The 25500-nt window shown below is 44.8% G+C and overlaps 1 protein-coding gene across 10 annotated transcripts in view; it reads right to left on the bottom strand.

The window, feature by feature from the left end:
- Positions 1-25500, bottom strand: part of PALM2AKAP2 (PALM2 and AKAP2 fusion) — a 386485-nt gene that overhangs the window by 19990 nt on the left and 340995 nt on the right. For all 10 annotated transcript variants that reach the window (XM_043547587.1, XM_043547583.1, XM_043547585.1 and 7 more), the window contains one exon: positions 11527-13897. In XM_043547587.1, the coding sequence (XP_043403522.1) occupies positions 11527-13897 (2371 nt within the window). The remainder of the gene's footprint in view (positions 1-11526; positions 13898-25500) is intronic.

The raw sequence follows: 25500 nt of genomic DNA on the forward strand, positions 1-25500 counted from the left end.
TGGTAAGCTCTTTGGGGCAGGGAAGGTCTTTTTGTTCTGTGTTTGTACAGCGCCTAGCACAATGGGGTCCTGGACCATTACCAGGGCTCCAAGGTGCTACGATAATATAAATAATAAATTCCTATATTGCCACTAGGAGTCCGTCCAGGAAAGCGTACTGTTACATGTACATTTCACTGCAGTATCATCATTATTCCCGTATTCTAGATGGGGAGACTGAGACAAAGAGGTGCAGAGACTTGCCAAGGTCACACGGTAGCTTTTCCAGTCTTTTTAAAAAGCAATCCAAGAAATCCAGAAAGCGTGCACTGCTTGTGACCCGACAATAACAAACCAGAACAAAGGTATTTGCTGACACATGGGCCTGGGTTGCCAGCTAGCGCTCGCGTGACATGTTCAGTTCTTGTGTAAAGGCTGCAAAGTAAAATGGACAGGAATCTTGCTCCCAAACAAGAAACACGGGTGAGCCAACGAAGAGACTGGGAGTTAAAGGTTATGAGCTTGCTCCTGCTCCCATGGCAGAACTCCCACTGCCTTCAAGGGAAATGGGATCAAGGCAAAATTGCTATCCAAATCGCAGCCTTGACATATCTCCCTTTGAATATATATTGTATTCCCGAAAACCCATAATGCCTCCTTTGGAAGGCCATCAAGAAAGGGCAGAGAGCAACCATGATAAACCCCTCTCTTCAGAGTTATGTTTCTTGGTCTTGTCAACAGGAAAATATGCTGCGGTTCAGCGGTGGCTGTGATGATGGCTGACCCCCAGATTCCTGGAACTGAAGGAAGTTACTGGAAAATGATTTCTCTCCCCCTCTCATTTCAGTCTCTGGGCAGCTGCGCTTCCTGTCTCACGCACTCTTTGGAGGGTGGGGGAAGCTCTCATGTATGCTCTTCCAGGGCCCATAGGAGGGTACTCAGCTGACACAACAGAACTGCTGTTCCTTCCAAGTTTGGTACTAGAAGGATGTTTCCTGGGACGCCTGTGCCAAGCCAAGGGGCATTAGGAGCTGAGAGACCCTTTCATCAGTCTCCAAACCTCTGCATGGCTCTGGGGAGAAATGTGAGCCTTGGTGAAGGAGCCCTCTCCACTCCCTGGTTCTCCTCTGGGATCAGGGAACTGTTCTTCCCTCCCCAACCCTCGTCAGTGGTGAGCAACAGAAGACTGAATTGCCCCCATCTTCCCTCACAGGATTAGGGAGCCCAGAGGGTGGAGCAGCAGGTGTTTGGGTTCTTCGCTCCCTGGGATTCCTCTGCAGGTCCCAGGGAGGAGTTTAGGAGCCAGGATGCCTTACACCTCAATAGTGCTGCTAAAGAGGCCAGTCAGTGAGTGGGAGGGTGGGGCACCAAGGGTGGGCCCAAGCAAATTACATTCTGCTGCTCCTAGCCCCATCCACTCTCCCTTGCTGAGAAGGCCCTTAGAGACAGGGAAGCAATATATTCTGTATATTAAACCAGGATAAACTATTTCAAGGGTGTCCTGTGACAAACGGGACTCTGTTGAAATTAGTCAATTTAAAAATAAAGTTCAAGTTGACACTGTCCCAAAAATAAAAAAATTATTTCCAAAGCACCAAAAGCAATCACATCACAACGGTGGATCTCTGGTCTAATATCTTTTAGATCAATAATGTTTCCGGCCTATATTTTCCCTCACATGACTTAAAACGGGACAAATTGTTTAACTTCGATATAGCCTTTAACAATGAAAACCGGACAACAGAAATAAGATGCAGGATGAGATTATCCGCACTGTTTCTACCAGGAGCAAATACTGTCAGCCACATTATAAACTTCTGAAAACCAGGATTGACGATGATAATGCTGACAGAACCTGACCAGTGGCAGTGCCATTGGAGACCAGTGTAGTTTAGGGAGGCAGGGTGTCACGTCTCCCCTGTAAACACATGAATGCCTCCCGTCGCTGTAGCAAGTGTCTACACTACAGTGCTATAGTGCTGCAGCTGTGTGCTGTAGTGTAGACAAGCCCTTAACCAAATTCTGCCCCTGCCTTGGTCTGCAGCACAAAGCCAGCTGTGTTCAATGGCTGCAGATCCTTACCCTGATGCTGAGGGAGAGTGTCCCTTCGTTTCACAGCTACAAACCTCTCCTCTGAGACCAAGTCCATGACTCACGGTTATGGCCCCTGCAGAAGTCACGGATTCCGTGACTTTCCATGACCTCCGTGACTTCTGCAGGGGCCAGTGTGGCTGATCCCAGGGCCGCCCACTCAGCTGGCTCTGGGGCCAGCAACACCAGCCGCTGCTCAAGTGTCCTAGGCAGCGGTCCCTGGTCTGCCGGAGCAGCTCCAGTCCCTGGCCAGCCAGCTGCAGTCCACGGCCCCCAGCAGCTGGTGTTACTGGCCCTGGGAGCCCCTCCCATATCATCTCCCCCCAGCACTCTCCCCACCTCAAGATTTAAAACACAGGTATTTTTAGTATAAGTCACGGAGAGGTCACGGGCCGTGAATTTTTGTTTACTGCCTGTGACCTGTGCATGACTTATTAAAAATACCTGTGACTAAATCGTAGCCTTACGCATGGTCCCTATCTGCCTTATATAATGTGGGATGGCCTTCGGAGACAGTGCAGTGCTGTTGTCCCAGCAGATGAGGGTTCCCCATGTGTGAACAACAGCAGGACGACTGACTGGGTCATACGCCCCACTGAGTGTGCTCCAAGTTGACAGTGCTGAAAGGGTTTCATTGTGCAGCCTACGCACGTCTGCTCCTAAGCTCTTCACTACTCTATGGAGTTTGGTTCCAAGACGATGAGTCCTCACTGTCCCATCTCTGGCCATGGTTTCTCTGTTGGCCTCATCCCATGACTCCCAACTTAACTGTGGTTCACCTGCTGCATTCCAAATCTGAACTGAAACAGTTATTCCTGTAGTAGTAGCTGTCACATTTGTCCCAGGGCCTTAGGGCTTGAACCTACACTCACTGAAATCAACAGCAAAGCTCCCATTAAAAACATAAGGCGATAAGAACGGCCATACAGGGTCAGACCAATGGTCCATCTAGCCCAGTATCCTGTGTTCTGACAGTGGCTGATACCAGATCCTTCCGAAGGAATGAACAGAACAGGGCAATTATCAAGTCACCCTCCCTCATCCAGTCCCAGAATCTGACAATCAGAGATTTAGGGACACCCAGATCATGGGGTTGCATGCCTGACCATCTTGGCTGATAGCTATTGATGGAACTGTCCTCCATGAATTTGTCTAGTTCTTTTTGAACCCAGTTCTACTTTTGACCTTCACAACATCCTCTGGCAAAGAGTTCCACAGGTTTACTGTGTGGTATGTGAAGAAATACTTCCTTCTGTTTGTTTTAAACCTGCTGCCTATTCATTTCCTTGGTTGACCCTGGTTCTTGTGTTATATGAAGGGCTAAACAGCACTTCCTTGTTCACTTTCTCCATCCCATTCATGATTTTATAGACCTCTGTCATATCCCCCCTCAGTCGTCTCTTTTCTAAGATGAACAGTCCCAGTCTTTTTAATTCCCCCTCATATGGCAGCTGTTCCATACTCCTAATTATTTTTATTGTCCTTCTCTGCACTTTTTCCAGTTCGAATATATCTTTGTTGACATGGGGCAACCAGAACAGTATTGACTTTAAAGGTGAAGGATCAGGGCCTTAATGCACTTTACTTTGCTTCTGTAAGTCCCAGAATTTGCCATGTTATTTGACAGTGTAAAGGTGTGGGCAGTCCCTGCACAACCCTTGTGGTCTCATGTGGTGGTGTAATTGTTCTCACCTTAATTCCCCCTGCTTGGGGTGGCAAGAGGTTTGCTTTAACAGCCCAGGTGAAAGAAGAAGCCAATACACACTAAGAAAATAGCATATCCTCTTTTAACAAGGCTCTAGGACAGAAGCAATTACAGCTCATATGGTCCTGGCCCTAGAGCCCTCGTTCAGCTCCCACAAAAGTCCACAGTCCAAAGCCTTTGGTTAGGTTGGTCTCCTAGAACCTGAGAGAAAACCACCATTACCCACTGCAGCCTGTGTGTCTTCTACTTCCCTCTCAGCAAGCATCCTCTTCAGGTTTATATAGCCCATCTGTAGGGTGGAGTGGGGCCTCCTTGATTGCAACCCCAGCCTGTCCCTTAAAGGGGTAATACACTCCTTCACAAACAGGAAAATTCTCTCTTCCAGTTTAAGTGCATTGTGTGCACCCAGTGGGCGTGCTGTGAAATAGTGAGGAATGAAAGGAAGGCCGAGGAGAAACTCCACAGATAGAATTGGCATTTGGGACAAATCCAGTAGCCACCATTAGGAAGGCTGCAGCTACCAACAGCCACCAAACAATAACACCTGAGATACTAAGCGCGCGTGTGTGTGTATGTGTGTGTGTGTGTACACATACAGGAAACAGCTGTATTAACTGCATAGAAGCTGTTGTCTTGTTTTACAGTAACCGTTACACACGAGGAAAACCATTTCAACAGAAGCTATTTCAACAAAACGGCTTGTTGCAGGATTTTTTTTTTTTTGCTTCTTTTGAATCAGTTTTCCTCATGGATTGCGGTTGCCATTAAAAAGGCAAATTTGCCAACAGTTAATAGACAGTTACCATCCTTCTTTCTTATTCTTTGAACTGGAGTAAATGACTGCACAACACCCAGGGCCTCAGAAATACCTAAAAGTGCAAGCTGCAGCATTCTGACTGCATCCGATCCCTAGCACCTGGCCAACCACCACAGCTGGGACAGCTGCAGTTGAGCCCTCGTTTCTGAGTTATGCATGTATGAAAAAAATGCATCTCCCTTTCTTTTTGAAGGGATGTATATTTTGGCTCCTGATCTTCCCTGCCCCACGCTTGCACTAATAATAAAATGACTCATCCAATTTTGTTGAGACTTCCCCCCTTCCCTTGCCTCCAAATTAATCTTTGGTGTGAGACTGAAAATGAGAAATGTCAGCTGGATAGTAATTTATCTGAGGGGAAAAAAGTGGGGGGGAGGGGAGAGAGAAAAAGAGGTTTTAGACTGAAGTGGTTTTTCTATGTAGGCTCATGGTAGCTGTGATGGCTGTTTCCCTGGCAAAGAAAAGTTCCCAAGCTCAGATTTCTCAACACTTTAGGGAAGTAATTATCTCATATTTAGTGAAAGTACAATCATCATTAGCATTTAAAACCAACAGCCATAGACTTGGGTTTTCATTCTGTACTGAAATCTTCCAAACAAGTTAAAAACAGTCTTTGCAGTTCATTTCTAAGGAGAATTAATTAGCAAGGGAATTCACAAAAAGAAAGGTGTTTACACACCAGCTGGGCCGGCTCTTGGATTTTTGCCACCCCAAACAAAAAAAATTTTGGTCGCCCCCGCTTTTTTTTGTGCCCCCACTACCCCAAATCCCTGGACCCGCCTCCTCCCCCAGGCGTACTGCATTTCCCCCCCCATTGCTTCCTGCGGCTCCCTCCGGCCCCCGCAACCCTCCGCCCTAGCTCACCTCCGCTCCTCCTGCTCCCCTGAACCTGCCGCTGCTCCGCGTCTCCCCCCCTCTCCGGCCAGGGAGAGGCAGCGCGTTCAGGGGAGCAGGAGGAGCAGAGGTGAGCAAGGGTGGGGGGAGCACAGGAAGTAGTGGGGGGGGGGGGGGTAGAGGAACCGCTCCCCGCCCCAGCTCACCTCTGCTCCACCCCCGCCGCCGCCTCCGAGCGCCGCCGCTCGGCTTCTCCCCCTTCCCTCCCAGGCTTGCCTCTTGAAACGGCAAGCCGGGGGGGGGGCGGGGGGGGAGCAGGCGGAGGCGGAGCGGAGGCGAGCTGGGGGCACATTTCTAGGGGTGGCATGGCCGGCGCCAGAATGTCACCCCTAGAAATGTGTCGCCCCAAGCACCTGCTTGTTTTGCTGGTGCCTAGAGCCGGCCCTGCACATCAGATACAGCTGAGTTTTTGCACCCAAGGGAGAAAGATACAACTTGCTTTCTGCCTCGTGAACATCAACAAGGAACATAAATGGCATCTTAGGGAAAGCTATGATTACCATGAGGCATCAGTCACATCCCGTTAGGGATTTCCCATAATCACTGATGAAACATCTGGTACACAGAGATAGTTTTGCTCTAACCAGCTTTCTCACTAAAAGTTGTACAAAAGCCCTAACAGAATAAAACCTTGTGACTCATTTAATTATTTGACAGCTCGAATACCCATATCCTTCTATGGACAGCATGGTCAAGGTCAGAGAAAGGAATGTACATTTACAATGATGCTCATAAGAAAGGTGTGAAAGATGCAGAAAGCAATTATCTTGTAACAACACAAACCAGAGTTTCAAAGCTCAGCACCCAATCCAGAGCATAGTTGGGGCATGGCCTGCATTTCTGGGTCACAGCCTATATGATGTTGTATGATTTGCTAGTGCTTTTTGGGGAGCGACCCTGGCACTGCTGCTGCTGCCCTTCAAAAGGAGGAGCAACATACTTTGGAGAGGAGGCAGGGTAAAGTGAAGAGTGACTTCTTTAATTTATAGAAAGTTGTTTTTTTTTTTTTTTGAAATTGCACCTTCAACCTGAGGGAGTCCATAACGCTACACAAGCTGCATGCATCCAGCACCAATGAAATGCAGCCACCTCTGGGGTGGGGAGTGGGACATGGTGGTGCAGGGTGGGGGGGGGGGGGTCTATTTGGATTAAGAACACCAGGCCATTATTTTACAAAGAGGCCCCTGCAGTGGAAACAGGACCTCACCCAAATTAGCTGCATGCAACTTCATATATCATTCCTGGAAGCAGTATTGCCAATCCCAAGCATCGAAAAATCGTGAGTCAGGCTCCGCAGAATCGTGAGATGGGTTAAACATCATGAGCTTTTATAAAAATGTTGGGGTTCTTTTCATTTTCCTGTTGTTCCTTCAGAGGTCAAAGCTGTGACCTTTACAAAAAAAGCTGAACTTCTTTTATAATCATATGACTCCAGGAGCTGGGGCTTTCAAAAAACCACCTCAGCTGAAGATCTGCTCCACCTAAGCCAATGGCAAAAAAACCTCTACTTCAATGAGGCCAGGATTTCACCCCAGGTATTGTAAGAGTTGACAGCCTTGTAGAAGGGCGAAGGTCTGAGCTCACCTCGCCTGGGTTATATGCCTTTCGTTCACAGTTGCCAACTTTCACGCAGTAAATAAGGACCTCGACTTTCACAATAAAGCCAAAAATCAAGCTAATCCCATTTCAAAACAAGGCCAAAACAAGCCAATCCCTAAGAACCCCAACACTCTTTGTGACTAGATCCCCCCGGCCTACAGTCTGGGATGGTGGTGGGCCTGCTGTACACCCCGACTCTCTCCTCCCCTTGCCCCTGCTTGCCGGGAGCCGATCAAAAAAAAAGGAAGCAACAAGCTACAACAAGCAACAAGCCAAAAACTAGCCAACAAGCAACTCACAAGCCACTTAAACCAAAAACAAGCCCAATTTCTGCGTTTTTTTCGCAGGTTTGGCACGTCTGCTTTCGTTCAGGAATGTACAGGGCCTGATTCTAATTTACACTAAGGCCTATTTACATCATTCTGCCAGTGTAAGTTACATTGACTCCCACTTTTCAGGCCCCTTTACACTGTTAAAGTGGTATAAAGTGGCCTAAGTGTAAATGGTCCAGGGCATTTAAAACCTGATTTAGATCACCCAAGCTCCCCGCCTCCCCAAACATTATAAGACTTAGAGTGTAGGTGAGCAAGAGGCAAGGCTGTTGTTTCAACAAGAGTGCTTCAATCAAGATGTTTGTTATTTACTCAAGACCCAAACGTATCTTAGGGTCCATAAAGAACCTACAAAGAATTTACAATCTAAGGAAGACAATTTTCACGGAAAATGAAGTGAAAAGCAATAGTGCACTCTTTCAAAAATGACTATGTCAATCTAGATCAGCAGTTCTCAACCTGTGGCCCAATTAGCACACAGCTGCAGGCCAGCTGTGTGCTTAAAAAAAAATTCAAAATTTGCCACGCTGGTCTGGCAGGGGCAGGCTTGGCGTAGGGGGAGAGTAAGGCAGCCTGCAGGAACGCTGCTGCCAGCAGGGGGCTGGTGAGTACCTCAGGGGCAGGAGAGAGTGAGTCTGTGGGTAGGTTTGGAGGGGGAGAGGTACTGGGATTAAGAGATTTGCCAAGGTGCTGCAGCACCCCCAGGTTTTAGGTGGGGCTCAGCTCCAGGGATCGGGTCCAGCTGCCTGGCCCCTCGTTGGAGGGGAGAGAGGTTCAGGTCTGGCTGCGGGCTGCCCAGCCCCTCGCAGTAGGGTCCCAGGGTCTGGCTGCCTGGCCTCAGGCATGGGGTCCAAGTCCAGCTGCCAGCTGTCCAGGTCCGGCTGCCCGGCCCCAGGCGGTGGGGTCTGGGTCCAGCTGCTGGCTACCTGGCCAGCGCTGCAAGGTATGGGTCCGGCTGCCCGGCCCTGTGCCTCGGGGTCCCAGGGTCTGGCTGCTCAGCCCCACCCAGTGGGGTCCTGGGGTCAGGCTATGGCCGCCCGGCTCCGCACAGGGGGTGGTGTGTGGGGGTGTGTGTATGTGTCTGTCCGTTCCTCGGCTGTCCGGCCCAGGGCTCTGCTCCTGGCCCCGCTCGGGCAGGGGCGCTACACATAAGGGATTGTAGAGGGGCTTTCGGGGGGGGGGCCTCAGTGGTTCTCAGCCTGTGGCCCACGTAACAGCCAACAATGATAAACAAGTTGAGAATCACTGATCTAGATAAGTAAGTTTCCAGCCAGTAAAGTAGTGAGTTTGCAGCTTCTGAGGAGAACGACACAGAATGCAAATGTGTTTCCTATTTCCTCTGCCAGATATTGTGTAAAATTAAATGTAAAACCCCTTTCACTTCTACCTGCTGTACAACAGAGAGACCATGGAAAATCCACTGTCAATATATATTGTTCCCCCCCACCCAACCCCCCCAGCATGCTGTACTTACCAACTAGGAAATTTATCCAGCTAGACCTGGTAGAAGGAACTCTATGTTGCAAGCATATTACATTATTATACCAGGTACTCATTGGATTTTATGCTGCTTCTCCCAAGATTGCAAAAAACCGATGACAGCACCTTGAGTTTGTGGGCTAAGAGGGCAAGAAAAACTAGGATGACCTGTAGGGATTCATCCTGAAACACCAACATCAAGTGCGCTATGCTGATTTATACCAGCTGAGGATTCAGTCCGTGCTGGTTAAAATACAGCTGATCATGGTGCCTTTCAATGCGATTTTGCCAGAGTTCTTTTCATATCTTTGTTTGGGGAGATGCTTATGCATTGGGGTGGATTAACTGCCCCCAAGGAACCATCAATTCCCATCAATGCCGCCTATAACAGAGGCCTGATCGAGCAACGCAGGCTGTGCCAAAGGACCCGAGATCTTTCTTGAACTTTCAGTGCTAGGACACGCTTAGAGAAACCTGTCCAAACTGGCTCATTCCAAATATAAATGTCATCTTCCCATAAAAATATAATTTATATTTGGCATCTCAACATTAAAAACAGGGTAAGTATTTGTTGCCTGGAAAAATAAGAGTAAGAGAAACACACACTTTTCCAGCTGCACTATTCAAATAAATATAAGATTCAGCAGTCTTCCCAAAATTACTTACAAATGAAATAGCAGCAAAGAGTCCACTTCGTCGGAAAGCTTATGCTCCAATACGTCTGTTAGTCTATAAGGTGCCACAGGACTCTTTGCCACTTTTACAGATCCAGACTAACACGGCTATCCTTCTGATACTTTACAAATGAAATGCAACCGCATTTCTCCCACCTGGAGCTGAAACCACAGCGGTTCTTCAAGGCAGGGGCCAACATGTCTTATCGTGTGTGGTGTTATCATAGTCTTTGATATAGGTTAGTGAAACAAGTTACTGAGATCACTACAGGGGTAACTGAATGAAATTCTATGGCCTATGCTATGCAGGATATAAGACCAGAGGATTTAATGGTCCAGGCTGCCTTAAAACCTCAGAATCTTTGTTGAGTCTTTAAAATTAATGGGCCAGAACCTCTGCTGGTGTAAACTGTCATAGCTCCTTTGGAGCAAACAGAGCGAGGACAATTGACACCAGTCGAGGATCTGGTCCCACATTTTAGCACATGCGATAACAAACCCTGGAGTGTCATAGGGCAAAATATTCTATTTGGTTCAATTTATGGAGCTTCCTCTCCGTATTATTTTTTGGGATAATAATAGCACTTCAAAGAAGTTACCAACATCTGGCACATTTTTTCCCCGCAAGAAACACAGACCAAAACCACACTCTTTACATAAAGGAAACAAAAATAATTGTTAGCTATTTATGTTATGGATATGGTTCACATCTGGATTCGCTACAGGAGTGCAATCTAAACCCAACTCCTGTTGAAGTCCACCATTGACTTCCAGGGGAACAGGCACCCTGGTAATGGGCTCCTCAAATGAGAATCCCCCCATACTGGGAATTGGCCCTCCAAACTCTTTTCAAGTTTCTTGCTTCTGATTCCATCAGTGGAAAGGAAAACAGAATTTGGATCAACATTTACATCTTCCTGTAACTTTAATGAAATGTTTCTCCCTTAGGATCTCTGTTAACGAGACATTTAGAATACAGAGGTCTATAGCCATAAAGACGACATGCAAAGAAAAGAAAATTGAGCTTGTGTCATTTCTTTCTTTTTTATGCTGTATGAAGGAGGCCTTTGAGTTTGTTTTTGTTCTAGAGAAGTGGGGGCAGGGAGGGAGATTTTCTATTGCTTTTAACCATTAAAAACGGGAACACTAGTGCAATTACCACAACAAGAAACAAGAGAGCGAAAGACGAGTCACTGAGACAGGAAGGTATTTTTAGTCAGTCTATTAAGAACTCTGTTTACTTTTAATACTTAAGTCCAACACCCAATACACACCTTGTCAGTTAAGGTGAAGGAGCTCATAATATATATCTATCGAGACCCCTCCCCCATGTGAAGCTCTCCAGCAAAACCAGATTTGATAGATCTTCTATTTCCATGGTAAAATGCAAGCAGAAAAAAACCTGGAGGTTAGGTGGCAGGGGGAAGACTCAAGAAACCTTTCAGGTTCTTAAACATTATAAAAACCAAAAATGGACACAAGTGGAACTAAAAAAATCCTTTGCAGGTTGCCTTTCAAATAGGCATACGGTTGCAAAAAGTACTGTTATTTTCTTCTGTTTCATCTGACTGTCCTAAATTATAGTGCAAGATTCAAGCACCAGGACCACAAATGTTATACTAGAAAGTGGCAAGGAATTAATCTATCTTCAGAGTTTTCTACAGACTCATCCTGGTTGTATCTAAGCCCTGTCACTGCAATGCTTGGGGAAAAGAGTATATTTCCACTTGCTGCATGCATACACTACTCCCATTAAGTGTACTGGGATAATGTGCCTGCTTTGGATGAATATACACTCTGCTGTCTCTGGATATTGCAGTTTCCATTCATGCAAAGTCATGCAATAAACCCAAAAGAGATCTGAAGATGGCAGCCAGAAAACCATATAGAAATAAAACTAACCTGACCCTACACCACAACTCTTATTATGCCAGATATTTAACTTCCGGCTCTTACCTGGAGCAGTTTTGTAAGCCACCGTTCTGGTGGGCAGTGGAGGTGCGCTCTTTGCGATGGGACTCTGTGTCATCTGTAGACCTTGCCTCTGTCTCTTCAATTCCTCCTCTCGCTCCTGGGCTGCTCTGATCTCTTCTTCTATCATGGACAAAGTCCGCTGTTTTCTTGACCTTAGCTTAAAAGGACCCATGGTCACCTCGGGCTCTTGTGTAGCCAGGATGGAAGCAGTGCTTCTAAGCTCGGCTGCCTCAGAGTACTTGCTAAAATAGCTGACCTCCTGCCTGTTTTCCTCCACAATGAATGGCTGGCTGGTGGGGGATACAGAAGATTGCTGTGAAGTCTTCCCTTCCCTGAGTCCTGAGTCTTCATTTCTTGAAGTCTTTGGTATTGTATCCTTTTTTTCTTGAACAGGAGAAGACACCTGAGGTGGCTCAAACGTTGTGCTCTGCTCCTTCTCAGAACATGGCGCTGTGCTGACTTCTTCCTGGTCTTTGACAGAGTTCTTCTGCTCCACTTTGTCTGTTGCTGGTTTAGAGCCTGTTTTGTCAGCTTGCTCAGCTATGGCTTGTTGAATTGCATTTTGAACTAGTAGGCCAGCGTGGTAGTCCAGCTGGTCATCAACCAGCATGGAGTCTAGCAATGTGGAGGAAGGGGAGTAAAAGCCATGGTCACTAAATGACTTGGAAACACCTACCCGGCACTCTGAGGGGGTGTCCGTTTGGGGGGTCTGGGGTAGAGAGAAATCGGCAAGTGAATTTTCTTGGAGGGGATTCATAGTCTCATTAGAAGCACCACTGTCACTGATATTATCCATGCTGAAATCATTGGACAGAGTTTCCAAGACTGTGGTATCCTGAGATCTCACCGACAATTCATCCAAACCAGAGTCCAGCTCCTCTGGAGGAGAAGACACATTGACCGACCTCGAAAACTGATCTAAAATGCCAGGGTCATCGTCCTTCACCACCATGAAGACTGCTCTCGCACTCATGAATTCACTGTCATCTGCCCACAATTTTGTGGTCTGTCCAGTCTTTGAGGTATCACTGTAAGACAATTCTCTTACTGGGTCAGCTGGACTACTTTGAATATTTCTAGGATGACCCTCTGAGACACAGGAGACCTTCTGAGCTTTTACAATGGTTATATCATTATTCTCAAGCGGTACAGAAGCAGGTCTTGTCATGGAAACTGTTGGTCTGTCTACGTGCGATGGGCCAATGGGTCTGTAGAAGGGCTTGATAGAGAACATTTTGGGTGCCCCTGATCTCTTTGGTGCAATCTGGCTGTTAGCCTGACCTGAATTTTCCATTAACTGAAACTGTTTCCTGGCCGCTGAAAAATCTATCTGTTCTGTGACAATATCTTCTTTTTTAACACAGCCTGGCTCAGGAGGTACAAAGGAATAGGCCACCTGTTTTGGTGACGTTGGTGTTGTGCTTTGTTGCTGCTGCCTCTCCTTGCGTTCCTTGTACTTCTTGTGGGACTCTAGATGTTCTTCATCTAACTGCTCCTCCAGTGTCTTTTCTTGGGGTGGGTTCCACCATTTGGCTGCGATGCCAGGATTTTTCTTTACCGCTTGGCTTTTAATAAGCTCCCTTCTTTCCTTTTCAAGTTCGATAATTTCCTCTGATGGCCTCACTTTCCGGACGCTGTACTTCTCCTTCTCGTTATCATCATCAAAGAGCTTGGATGGCTTCTTTTCTTCCTGGAAGGCTCGCAGTTCAAACTTAGCCTCTTTCTTAATCGTAGTTAAGGTTAGTTCTCCATCCTTGGAGGATCTTCTGGAACTTGTCGAGGAACTTGGACTCGCCGGCATTTTTAGATTGCCACAAAGCTCCTCTTTCTGTCCATCTGAAGAATGGCCATTAGGTTTCAGCTTCTCAGACATTACATTGGTTTCATTCGGTTCAATGACTGGGGATGCTTGCCTGCCAGCTATTATGATGTCCTTTTCATTGGGTACTGACTCACTGTTAATATGAACAGATGGACCAGAGGCATCCACAATGATTGCACTTGGCTCAGGGGAGCATGTCCCATTGAAGGGGTTATCTGCAGCAGAATCACAGCAGTTGGCCTCCAGCACTTCATCTAGATATCTGATCTCTTTAGCAACTTCACTGTCCAGGGATTCATGCCTGTCCTCAAGGCCATTGTGACTGGCAACAGGCGAAAAGAAGTGGGTTGGATTGTCTGCAGATTGTGTTGAAGCCACCACAGTGATGTTTTTATGTTCCGAGACTGGGACTTCAATTTCCATTTTCTCTTCCTTTGTAGCAAGTACGCTAACAGGCTCCGGGAACTTGGCACAATTTCGGTCTTTGTCTTTTCTCAACCTGATGTCATCCTCAGGGATTCTGGACGATTTCTAAAAGGAAAGAGAACAAAACCATGGTAAAGTCCTATGAAGAGAGATTTTCTTTTATGCAGAAAGCCAAGAGCAAAAATAGTAAACACCATCTGGAAAGCAAATCCTAGTGTTTCCTAAAGTTAAGATTAAAGCAGCCATATGCAGTGAGGGAAGGAAAGACAAATCAATAATGCTTTTATACTAAAGAATATACATCTTATAATAACTTGGAAGAGATATTGCAGCAACAGCAAAACCGTCCTTTAAATATCTCCCATCTGGATACCATACACCCTTTCTGATCATTTTATACAAGTGCTCAAGACTTTCGCTGAAATTTTAGCTTTGGCCTTCCAAGTCATCAAAGGCTTGACAGATTTTTTTAATGCCAGCACTACCACATAGCACTTTTCACCTCATCCCTTGAAAGAGCTTTATAAGCATAAATTACGTCTCACAATACCTCTGCGCAGTCGATTCCAGTTCCTAATTTACAGAAACATAAGTTAAAGCATAGAAAGGTCAGATGACTTGCCCAAGGTCACAGAGTGAGTAAGTAGCATAGCTGACTTTAGAACTCAGAGCCTCTGCTTCCCAGTCCCCCAAACTATGTCCACCGGGTCAATTCTTGCCTGATACAATGCCACTGACTTCAACGAATGATTTTAAACAACATAATAAATACCGTTCCTATTCTGGAATGGGCCAGATTCTGAATCTCTTCTTCAGGCAAGGATTCAACCTGAATTTCATGGGACTACTCACATGAGTAAAGTTTTCAGGAACAGGCTTTACTCATTTTTTAATTTTAGCAAATCAAGGGAGAATACATGAATTCCTAGATTTATTAAAACCCAGCAAAAAACAGTCGGTGTTATCAAAAGCAAGGTATTTTTGAAATCTTTTTTTTTTTTTTTTTAAAGTACAGGAATTTGGCAAATCATCACTGCAATCTGAAAACAGACACAATCCTAAAGTGGCATTTCTGTTCACTCTGTCCAGAATATTACATACAGAAAAGTGACCTATTAGTCCCTTTGAGGAATCTGGCCTTTCCCCCCACTTGTGCTTTTGCAGAGTGGCTGCTGAGGCAATGGTTTCAAAAATCACTAATAAAACTGCAGACCACAGTGCAGATCCACAATGTTCCCTATTGTCAGCTCGCGAATCTCACCGCTACTGCTGTCATTTATCATGTCTGCTATTGATAAATACCCCAGCAGGAAGCGCTCAGCTAGAAACTCAAATACTGGTTTGCTTGGGGGCCCAAATAACTGCAACACATATAGGCTGGAATGGGAGCTGCAGACAGCTGGCACTTTGCAGGACTGTGTCCTAAAAGAATAGCTCTGTTTTTCAAAAAGAAAAGGAGTACTTGTGGCACCTTAGAGACTAACCAATTTATTTGAGCATGAGCTTTCGTGAGCTACAGCTCACTTCATCGGATGCTGTAGCTCACGAAAGCTCATGCTCAAATAAATTGGTTAGTCTCTAAGGTGCCACAAGTACTCCTTTTCTTTTTGCAAATACAGACTAACACGGCTGTTACTCTGAAATCTGTTTTTCAAGAACCTTTGAAGAGGTTTTGTTCACAACAGAAAGCAACAAACATATGAGCCAATAGCTGAAAGTCATGTAAACTTTAAAGTAACTGTCGAGCTATCAGATATTTTCTGCTTTTTAACTGTATTTAAGTAGGAAGGAATTTTTTAAAAAGATCTTTTGTTTATTTATTTGTTGTGCACAACCAAGTTGTACTGGTCTTACTTTCATTAGGTCTCAGTTCACTTTCTGAACCAATATACTAACCTAACAAAAATTTTAAACTGAAGTGTCTAAAATTCCTTTTTAAAAACAATTTTATTTTGTACATGTTACAAATCTAAACTTGTGTCTATTGCTTTTGATCAGTGTGATATAGTACTGGTATCATAAATAGGGGTCTACTTAAATTGTGGAGAAATCACCTTTTCCGTAGGTTGGTCACGGCATAAATAGCAAATTTGGTGGATGTGTTCATACAGGATATTCCATGCCACCCTTACTTCTGTGCTGCTGCTGGCCGCAGTGCTGCCTTCAGAGCTGGGCGCCCAGCCAGCAGCCGCCACTTTCCAGCTCCCCAGCTCTAAAGGCAGCACAGAAGTAATGTGGCAATACCGCGACCCCCCTAAAACAACAGCCAGATTTCACCGGGGGAGGGGAGAACGCACACCAGATTTCATGGTCCATGATGTGTTTTTCATGGCCATGAATTGGTAGGGCCCGAATCATAAACGCTGATTTGCCTCAGATACAAAACGACATTAAAGAGGAGCAAATCCGGAAGCCCTGATGCAGGCAAAACTCTCAGATTTATACTGGGGGCGAGTAGGTTCGGTTGGAGCAGGATGCAGAATCCTCTGTTGGGGAATTCCTTCACCACAGGAAAATCCTCAGCTCCTGCCTTATAGCTGTTTTAAATCCCCTTTGCATCACTGCAGCAGCGCAAAGGGGACTTACCAGGGGATGAAGATCTGGACCTGACTCTTACCACAAAGAATATAGGCAGCAGCACCAGTCTCTGGAACCCAATAAAGATGATTCTAAACTAACCATCTACCACACTTAACTATCAATGAACTATGGGAAAGTCTGGATCCAGAACCGAATTTTGTGGCCCTGGCCTATCTCTACTCAGGAACCAGTAGGGGACCCTTTTTCTAAAAGAAGTCCAATTTCTCAACTCCTTGTATCAGCACATATGGCACAGAACATTTCTACAATCACCAGGACTGACAGCTTTTCCAAAGATATAACTCTAGCAATGACATTTGTATTAACTCATAACTTTTGTTTCATCTTGTGTAACTATTACAGGTAAATTAACTTCCTAGTAGGGCTGTCAAGCGATTGAAAAAAGGAATTGCGATTAATCGTGCTGTTAATAATAGACTACAATTTATTTAAATATTTGTGGATATTTTCCACATTTCCAAATATACTGATTTCAATTACAACACAGAATACAAAGTGTACAGTGCGCACTTTATTTTTGATTACAAATATTTACACTGTAAAAAACAAAAATAGTATTTTTCAATTCACTTAATACAAATAATGTAGTGCAATCTCTTTATCATGAAAGTTGAACTTACAAATGTAGAATTATGTTCAAAAAAATAACTGCACTCAAAAATAAAACATTGTAAAACTTTAGAGCCTACAAGTCCACTCAGTCCTACTTCTTGTTCAACTAATCACGTTTGTTCACATTTGCAGGAGATAATGCAGCCTGATTCTTGTTTACAATGTCACCTAAAAGTGATAACAGGTGTTTGCATGGCATTGTTGTAGCCACTGTCTCAAGATATTTATGTGCCAGATGTACTAAAGATTCATATGCCTTTCATGCTTCAACCACCCTTCCAGAGGACATGCGTCCATGCCAATGATGAGTTCTGCTCGATAACAACCCAAAGCAGTGCGGACGGACGCATGTTCATTTTCATCATCTGAGTCAGATACCACCAGCAGAAGGTTGATTGTCTTTTTTGGTAGTTTGGGTTCTGTAGTTTCCGCATAGGAGTGTTGCTCTTTGAAGACTTCTGAAAACATGCTCCACGCCTCATCCCTCTCAGATTTTGGTTAAGCCCCTTCGCCTCTCGTAACCGTACCTCTCTGAGCCTTAGCATGCCTGTCTCTCACTGTGGGTCCCCTCAGGGAGTCCACTTGCTCTGGACCTCCGGGGCCTTAACTCCCAGAGGGAATAATGCAACCCTGTTGTCTAGATTGGAGCGACTCTCAGCCAAGGCACTTCAGATTCTTAAACCTTGGGTGGAATGCTGCAGCTATCTTTAGAAATCTCAAATTGGTAGCTTTTTTGCGTTTTGTCAAATCTGCAGTGAAAGTGTTCTTAAAACGAACACCTATGTGCTGGGTCATCATCTGAGACTGCTATAACATGAAATATACGGCAGAATGTGGGTAAAACACAGCTGGAGACATACAATTCTCCCCCAAGGAGCTCAGTCACAAATTTAATTAACGCTTTTTTTTTTTTTAAACGGGCATCACCAGCATAGAAGCATGTCCTCTGGAATGGTGGCCAAAGCATGAAGGGGCATACGAATGTTTAGCATATCTGGCACATAAATACCTTGCAGTGATGCCTGTTCTCACTTTCAGGTGACATTGTAAATAAGAAGCAGGCAGCATTATGTCCCATAAATGCAAACAAACTTGTTTGTTTTAGTTATTGGCTGTACAGGAAGGAGGACTGAGAGGACTTGTAGACTCTAAAGTTTTACATTGGTGGTTTTTTTTTTTTTTAGTGCAGTTATGTAACAAAAAAAATCTACATTTGTAAGTTGCACTTTCATGATAAAGACATTGCACTACAGTACTTGTACGAGGGTAATTGAAAAATGCTATTTCTTTGTTTATAATTTTTACGGTGCAAATATTTGTAATAAAAATAATAATACAAAGTGAGCACTGTACACTTTGTATTCTGTGTTGTAATTGAAATCAATATATTTGAAAATGTAAAAAAAAAAATCCAAAAAAAAATATAATACATTTCAATAGGCATTCTATTGCTTAAAAGTTCGATTAATCGCAATTAATTTCTTTTAATCACAATTAATCTTTTTGAGTTAATCGTGTGAGTTAACTGTGATTAATCGACAGCCCTACTTCCTAGTAACATGAAGGGGCATAGATCACTGCCAGAGACATGCAGAACGATCAGCGATATGAAACAGACAGGGTAATACGTGGCTTAAGGTTCTGACTCCATTCTTTTATTAGGGTAAATCTTGCTCTGGCTGACACATGGATGCAAAGGCAGAGACATTGCTTGCTGGTGAATCCTGTGCAAAAGGAACTCTATAGGGACCAGAGCAGGATTCCTTGCAGTGACTGGGGAGATGCAGTGTGGAGCACATTTTGCTGCCCCTCTGAGCAGAAAGTACTCCCACTATATGCTTCCTTCTGACTACAGCATATATGCTAGCTGGCTTTCGGTCTCTACACACTCAACCACCAATAGACAATGCCTCAACTGGAGACAGGATGTTGTAATGAATCAGCATGCTGCACACAATAGATCCAATCACGAGATAAATCACACACTCCCGCAGAGCTGAGACAAGGGCCAATTTACACTATTCCTTTCAATAATACCTCAGCACAATCAGTTAAAGGATCATTCAGATGAGCGCGTTATATTGTCCATAAAAGGTTTACACTGAAGCAGGTCTATTTCTTTCAAGGTACAGTATCAGTTGGTGTTCAAATTTTATATATTGTTTCATATCCTATTTTTGTTTGCAAATTATTTTTAGTGCATGGAACAAAAAAGGTCAAGAACGATTTTATTGCTCACTTACATAACCTTAATTAGTAAAAACTCATCCTCTAATCACAGCCACAACCCACAATGCATAATTAGGTAGTTACATGTATATGCAGTAATTAGGCCATGCAATTATGGCAGTACATAATGACCTAAGTATAAGAGACTGTATAATTAGTACCATGAATGTAATTATGTAATAATGCATCTATTTACACAGTAAAACAAATAAGAGGCTATTCAGGAAAAGTAATAATTACAAGTCTCTGTCATGGATTAGTAGTGATTGAGGGAGAAGTGGGAAGAAATGGCTGATTTTCAGCATGGGAGAGAAGCCAGTCCAAAAAAAAAAGGGTGGTGGGGGGAGGAATTCTGATGCTTTTTTCTGCACTGTTTTCTCCATAGAATGTGGACAAATTTCAACCAGCTCTAGTTAACAGTGTGGTGTCCTGGAGATCAGTGTTAGAACCAGGAGTCAATATATTTATTAATTATCTTGAGGACATAGTGAACAGTGGCTGGCAAAATTTGCTGCTGACACCTGAGAATATTAAGGGGAGTCCTCAATGATCCAGTAAAACAGTTTGGGGATGAACATTTAGCTGGTTAGAGGCTGGTATGGAAGAAGGGGAATGGGGAGAGAGCGTCACAGACAACGTCATACTAAGCCACCCAGGACTGTTGCCATCTGGCAGAAAGAAGGAGGGGTGCTGGGATTTCCACCATAGTAATGTCCTGACCCTGCTTGGAAGTCCAGACTTTTCCATCACGTGTGGAAAATGTGTAGCTCCATCACCTTCTTGCTGCTGGAAGGGAGAAAGAGCTTGCTCTTTCTTCTACTTTCTTCAGAGCCCCTGGATTCTATGAGTAGGGACAGTCTGTAAGTGGAGAGAGCTTGTGTTTGAAGCTAACTACAGACAATGCTGTAGCGTTAAAGGTCTCCACATACCATTAACACAGACTTACACTTCTCAGGAGACATGATGATATTTACCGGCCCTGTGCACATGCCTCCTTGTTCTCTCCTTTTAAACCAGATGTATCAGGGTAACCAGCGTCATTCCTACAGCATTGCAGAACTTTGGTAAAGTGAAATTATTAGCCTCTTAGGAAATCATTAGCATATTTCCTCCTTTGCTGAATTCCTCATCTACAAAGTGTAAGTGTATGCGAGCAGTTCATTTAGGAAAAAAATGTGGGAGTAGAGCTAGAGAGACCCATTGAATACATTGCCAGCTCTCTCTCTTTTGTTTGACTCAACAGAAAATGTGTAAGCAGACGGAGTGGGAGGCAATCCTTCCAACCCACAGAAACATTGCCCTTAAACAATGACATTTAAGGAAAAGTCTAATTAGCACCGTAATTGGCCATGAACTACAACATTATTGTTCATATATCTACCAGCTTGAAAGAGCTGAAACAACACAGTTTCACCATTGAGCATCTCTCTCGTGGCTGCTTCCTGGCCATATGTCAGGGCCTGTTTTCTACTTTCACCCTCCTTGACCTCTTGGCAACTTTAGACACTGTCAAACACTCCTTATTTCTTGAAATGTTGTCCTTTATTGGCTTTTGTGGCTCTGTCCTCTTCATTTTCCTCCTGCCTCTCTCGTCTCTCTGTCAGTGTCTCCTTTGGTGGGTCATCCTCCTCCCCTCATCTACCTTCTCTGGGTGTCTCTTAAGGCTCTAGCCTGGGCCTCCATCTCTTCTCCCTCTGCACAGTCACCCTCAGTACTCTTATCCGTATGTATGGCTTTAACTGCCATTTTTATATGGATGACTCTCAAATCTACCGCTCTGCTGATCTCCCTTCACCTAATCTAGTTTCTTGGCCTGTCTTTGTAACACCTCTTTGTGCATGTCCAATCGTCGTCATAAACTCAACAACGCCAAATTTGAGCTCTTGATCTCCCAAACCCTTCCCTCTCCCACCTTCCTCTATTGCCATGGATATGCCATCATCCCAGTCAGTCAGACCCGTAACCCGGGCAACATTTTCCACTCCAGGACTCTCACTGGGCCCACACATTAAGGCCATTTCTAAATCTTGTGACTTTCTTATATGACATCTCCAAAATTCGGCCTTTCCTCTCTGTCCACACAACCACAACTTTCAGCCACATCCTCGCCATTTCACATCTGGCTTTTCCTCCTCCTCCTTGCTGGCTTTGACTACTGCAAAGTTGCTTCAGTCAAGTCTGTTCAAAATGCTGCTGCTACTAAAGTCACCTGCTTGGCTCATTGCTCTGATCACATCAGCCTCATCTTTGAATCCCTCCACTGGATTCCCCCCTTTACTTCCACATAAAATACAAGCTTCTCATCTTTTCCATTCCAGGCTCTTTGAAACTTAGCTCCATCCTGCCCTGCTGATCTAGTAACCTATTGCAATGTTGACCCTGCCTTCCCTCAGTCAACCTGCCCAGCCTTTACTGTCCACCAGTTAGTGTCTGCCTTAAACACTCCCAGGCTCTCTTCCATGCAGAGTCAAACAGAACTCTTCTCTCCCAAGTGCCAGTCCAGTGCCTTTACCCCACTCTACCTTATGCCATAGGTATAGGCATGACTTTAAGCAGTTGCCTAGGTTTCCAGAGCTTCAGGGATAGTACTGTAAACACTAGGAACATTCACCACCAGGTCAGTCTCAAATTTCTATCTGGCCGTGGAGTGTCATTCCTCCCACCCAAATCCCTCTTCCAAAAGTCTGTTTGTGTTTCGACTCAGCTGTGTGTAGTGGGCACCCCTAGATCTCAATGCGTCTCAGACTGTGTAAAAAAATCTGGGGCCATGTGGGAAATACTGGTGTTGGCTACAATGAGATGTACAGAAATAGGGCCCCTAAGAGGAAGAGAAGATAACAGAGGCGGCTGGGTGGCTGTCTGGGCTGGAGAGGTTGAGAAGGAAGCATTGCAGGGAGAAACCAAGGACTGTTTTTGGTTGGGGTTGGCTCTGGGTGGGTTAACTTTCGTAGGATTTGCAGAAGGGTATTTTCATTCAAATTTCCCCCTCTCAAAGAGGGTAGCTGCCTTGTGCATCACTGATGGGAGGAAGTTCCGAGTGCATTCTAGAACATTATTAAAGCTTAGGATTTTCAAATATTTGGCACCCCTAAAGAGCAGATATAGCAGTTGCTAAACTACTTAGCCTTGCTTATTCCATCCCCACAGTTACCTTAAATGCTTCTCTGAGCTGGTCTTCTTCATAGGAACAGATTACTACATTGCACTGATGTGCAACCTCCCTGGGTGCCACCCTCCCAGCCCTGCCTATTTCCGGAGCTCCTTGCCACACTCCCTTCCTGACACAAGGAGTTCTGTGTCCCCCCAATTTCTCCCTTCAGGTTTTCCAATTTTCACCAAAATCACTATGATTCTTCCTACTGATGCCTAGAACATGTTGTTAAATTTTGGAACTGATTGGATGCGGCATTGAAAATTTACTGTATTGCAGCCAAACATCCATCCATACGCCATCAACTTGACCATAGCACTGTGCTTCGTTCAGCCAATTAAAATACTCAATATCAAAACAGATACTTTAAATGCCAACTAGAAAGCTTAAGCTTTGTGCGTGGAAAATGTATCGCAAAGTCAAAGGGAATTTGGGTCACATAAGAAATGTAGGATCTGGTACCTGCCAACTTAGAGGAATATAGGTGGAATATAGGAAACTTGCCTCATTAGGTGAAACTCCTGTGATAAATGTGTTGCTGAGTGTCTGCAGGAAGCGTTACCATGATCCAGCGGGTAAGGCACTCGCCTGGGACTTAGACCTGGGTGTTATTCCTAGCTCATCCGTTCACCTGCTGTGTGACCTTGGACATGTCACTTCACCTCTCTGTGCTTGTTTCCCTTCTTACCCCTTGTCCTGTCTATTTCGATTATCAGATCTTTGGTGCTGGGCCTGACGCTTACTATGTTTAGAGTGCCTGTGGGTGAGAGAGCGTCAACAGCACCATGAGTCAGTGTTTGAACAAACGATGAAGGGGACAGAGTGCAACGAAACAAAACACACATGCAGGATGGGAACCATTGTCCAGACCATCTTGGCTGCTTTCAGCTCACACAACCACAACCCTCCACCCACCTATGTAGGTTCTCACACCCATCATGATGGTATCTGAGCATTGCCCAGCATTCTGAAGTATACACGCTCTACCCTCTCTCGCAGCAGGGATTGGACTGCCTTTGTTTCTGGTGGGGCTAGCGTGAAAAGACTATTTTGAAGAAATGGGTTGGGCATTTTGCTCTTTTGAAAGCTCTTCAGGGAAGCTGAAAATGAGGAAAGCAATAGGAAAAGCTATACTCTGGTGGTGGTGAAAAGAGAGCTGAGAAGGAAGGAGCAATGGATATGGGGATTGTGTAGGAAGGGCAAAAACACTAGTAGAGAGAAAGGAATAGGGTAGGAGGTCTGCTGCTGACAAATATGAAGCACACCCAGCCACAGCTGCTCAAAACATACAAACCTACTCTCCTGAACAATTCTGTCGTTGTTTTTTAATACATATAGGATTTGTAAGGCACATAATGTATATACTGATTGCTACCTTGGGAGCATACTTGAGGAAATCTGTTCAACAATTCCTCAGATGTCTGCTCTTTGACTATTAAAATGAAGGTGTAGTGATCCCATTCACTTGGAAAGCATGCAAACAGTTTAGCAATATTCCCTATAGTTCCAGCCTGAGCCACAGAATCCAGCTTCCCCGGGCAGTACACAATACTATGCTTTTATCAAATCAGAATGTGATTCTTTTGTTGGTGTAATAAAGGCTGGAGAACAGAGGCTCAAGAAAAGAAAAAATAAATTATTCCGAATTCTCCACTGTCTATACTGGGGAACAGGATTTTTTTTTGGAACTGTCTCCATGGCTTAAATGTAAACTGTGACCTGAATGACAAAGCTTCTGTTGCACAGCCAGGTTTCTATTTTCTGAACAACAAAGATTACCTCCCACTAAAACCAAGGTACGTAAATTGGAAACAGTCTTCTCCAGGTAATAGGTGACCTGATCCTTTAAGCCAGTTATTTTCTCTTACCCTAAAAATATAAACTTGTTCAGTCCATGAAGAATTTGTTACACTATCAGATTAGATGTAATCATTGCTATGGGAACAGGTACACTACATTTCTACCGTCTGTAAATTAAAGACAAAAGTCTCATGAAGCTGTTGAAAAAAAGCTAAGTAATTATTCGTGGACTTTCATCCCTGCATAGGACTTGGATGGTCTGAGAAAGCTACACAGGCAAGAGGATTTATATGAAAATGTTATGATTTGAGAATCAAAAGGTAATCATAAAATATGCTTGTAACTGTTGGATTGGAAAACAAAATGCTGGCTATGAGAAAAATAGATTGTAAGTATCTGTACTGTTCAGCTGGTACAAGCCAAAAAGTCACAGGTACAAGTTGTGTATCAGGACTCCAGTCCAGCACTGCTGCTGCTGTGCAGTATTCGGGGCTGATGTACAGTACTGCAAGAGATCTGCCTCTCTTAAAGCCAGATCCTTCCACCCAGACTTGGTGGAAGCTTAAGTTCCCAGATCACTTTCTGTACAGGGTGAAAGACAACAACCCCAGTGTGCAGTTCAACAACCTCTCTATCAATAAGACCAGTTCTGATGCCCTAGGTGTAGAGGTCGCCAACGTATTAAAAGATATATTTCCACGTAAAGCTTCCCAAATAAGATGGGGAGCTGCTAGCAGGGTTCATTCATTTGCACTGCCAGCTATCTTCACTCTTTATTCAGAGCTCAAAAGGATTTGGAAAAACATCCAGAAACAGGGATGCTTATCCAAAGCCATGGAGGCCTGTTAGCCTCCAATCATCGCGGCAGACCCCCGAGTGTTTGCTACTCTCCGCCCTGTTGTGTTCAAGAAAGACAGCAGCCCCATTCTCACCACTCTGGCACCTTTAGGGGATCTCTCCTCCTCTCTACTCCTGAGGGATAATGAAGGGCTTCTCCCCACATCATGGAAGGGGCATGGATTTGGATTTCTGTCCTCGTGTTATGTGCCTCTCCCCTCGGCCACATCTCTTCTGCTCCTGTCGCTTCTTCTCTCCCCTCACTCCTGCATCTTTCCTGCTGCCGCCACCTCCCTTCCCCGCCACTTCTGGGTCACTGCAGTAGGGACTCTGCTGCCCGGGGAAGGCTGATGCTCCTGATGCTGTGTTGAGTGGGTTGCTCCTTGCAGCTCTTCCATCACTCAAAGATATCAGCAGAAAGGTGACAGTGGCTCAGGGTGGGAATGAGCCATTTCGCCTCCTGATTACCGTCAGTCCT

The sequence above is a fragment of the Chelonia mydas genome, chromosome 5, assembly GCF_015237465.2.
Source record: "Chelonia mydas isolate rCheMyd1 chromosome 5, rCheMyd1.pri.v2, whole genome shotgun sequence".
In the NCBI taxonomy this organism is placed as follows: Eukaryota; Metazoa; Chordata; order Testudines; family Cheloniidae; genus Chelonia; species Chelonia mydas.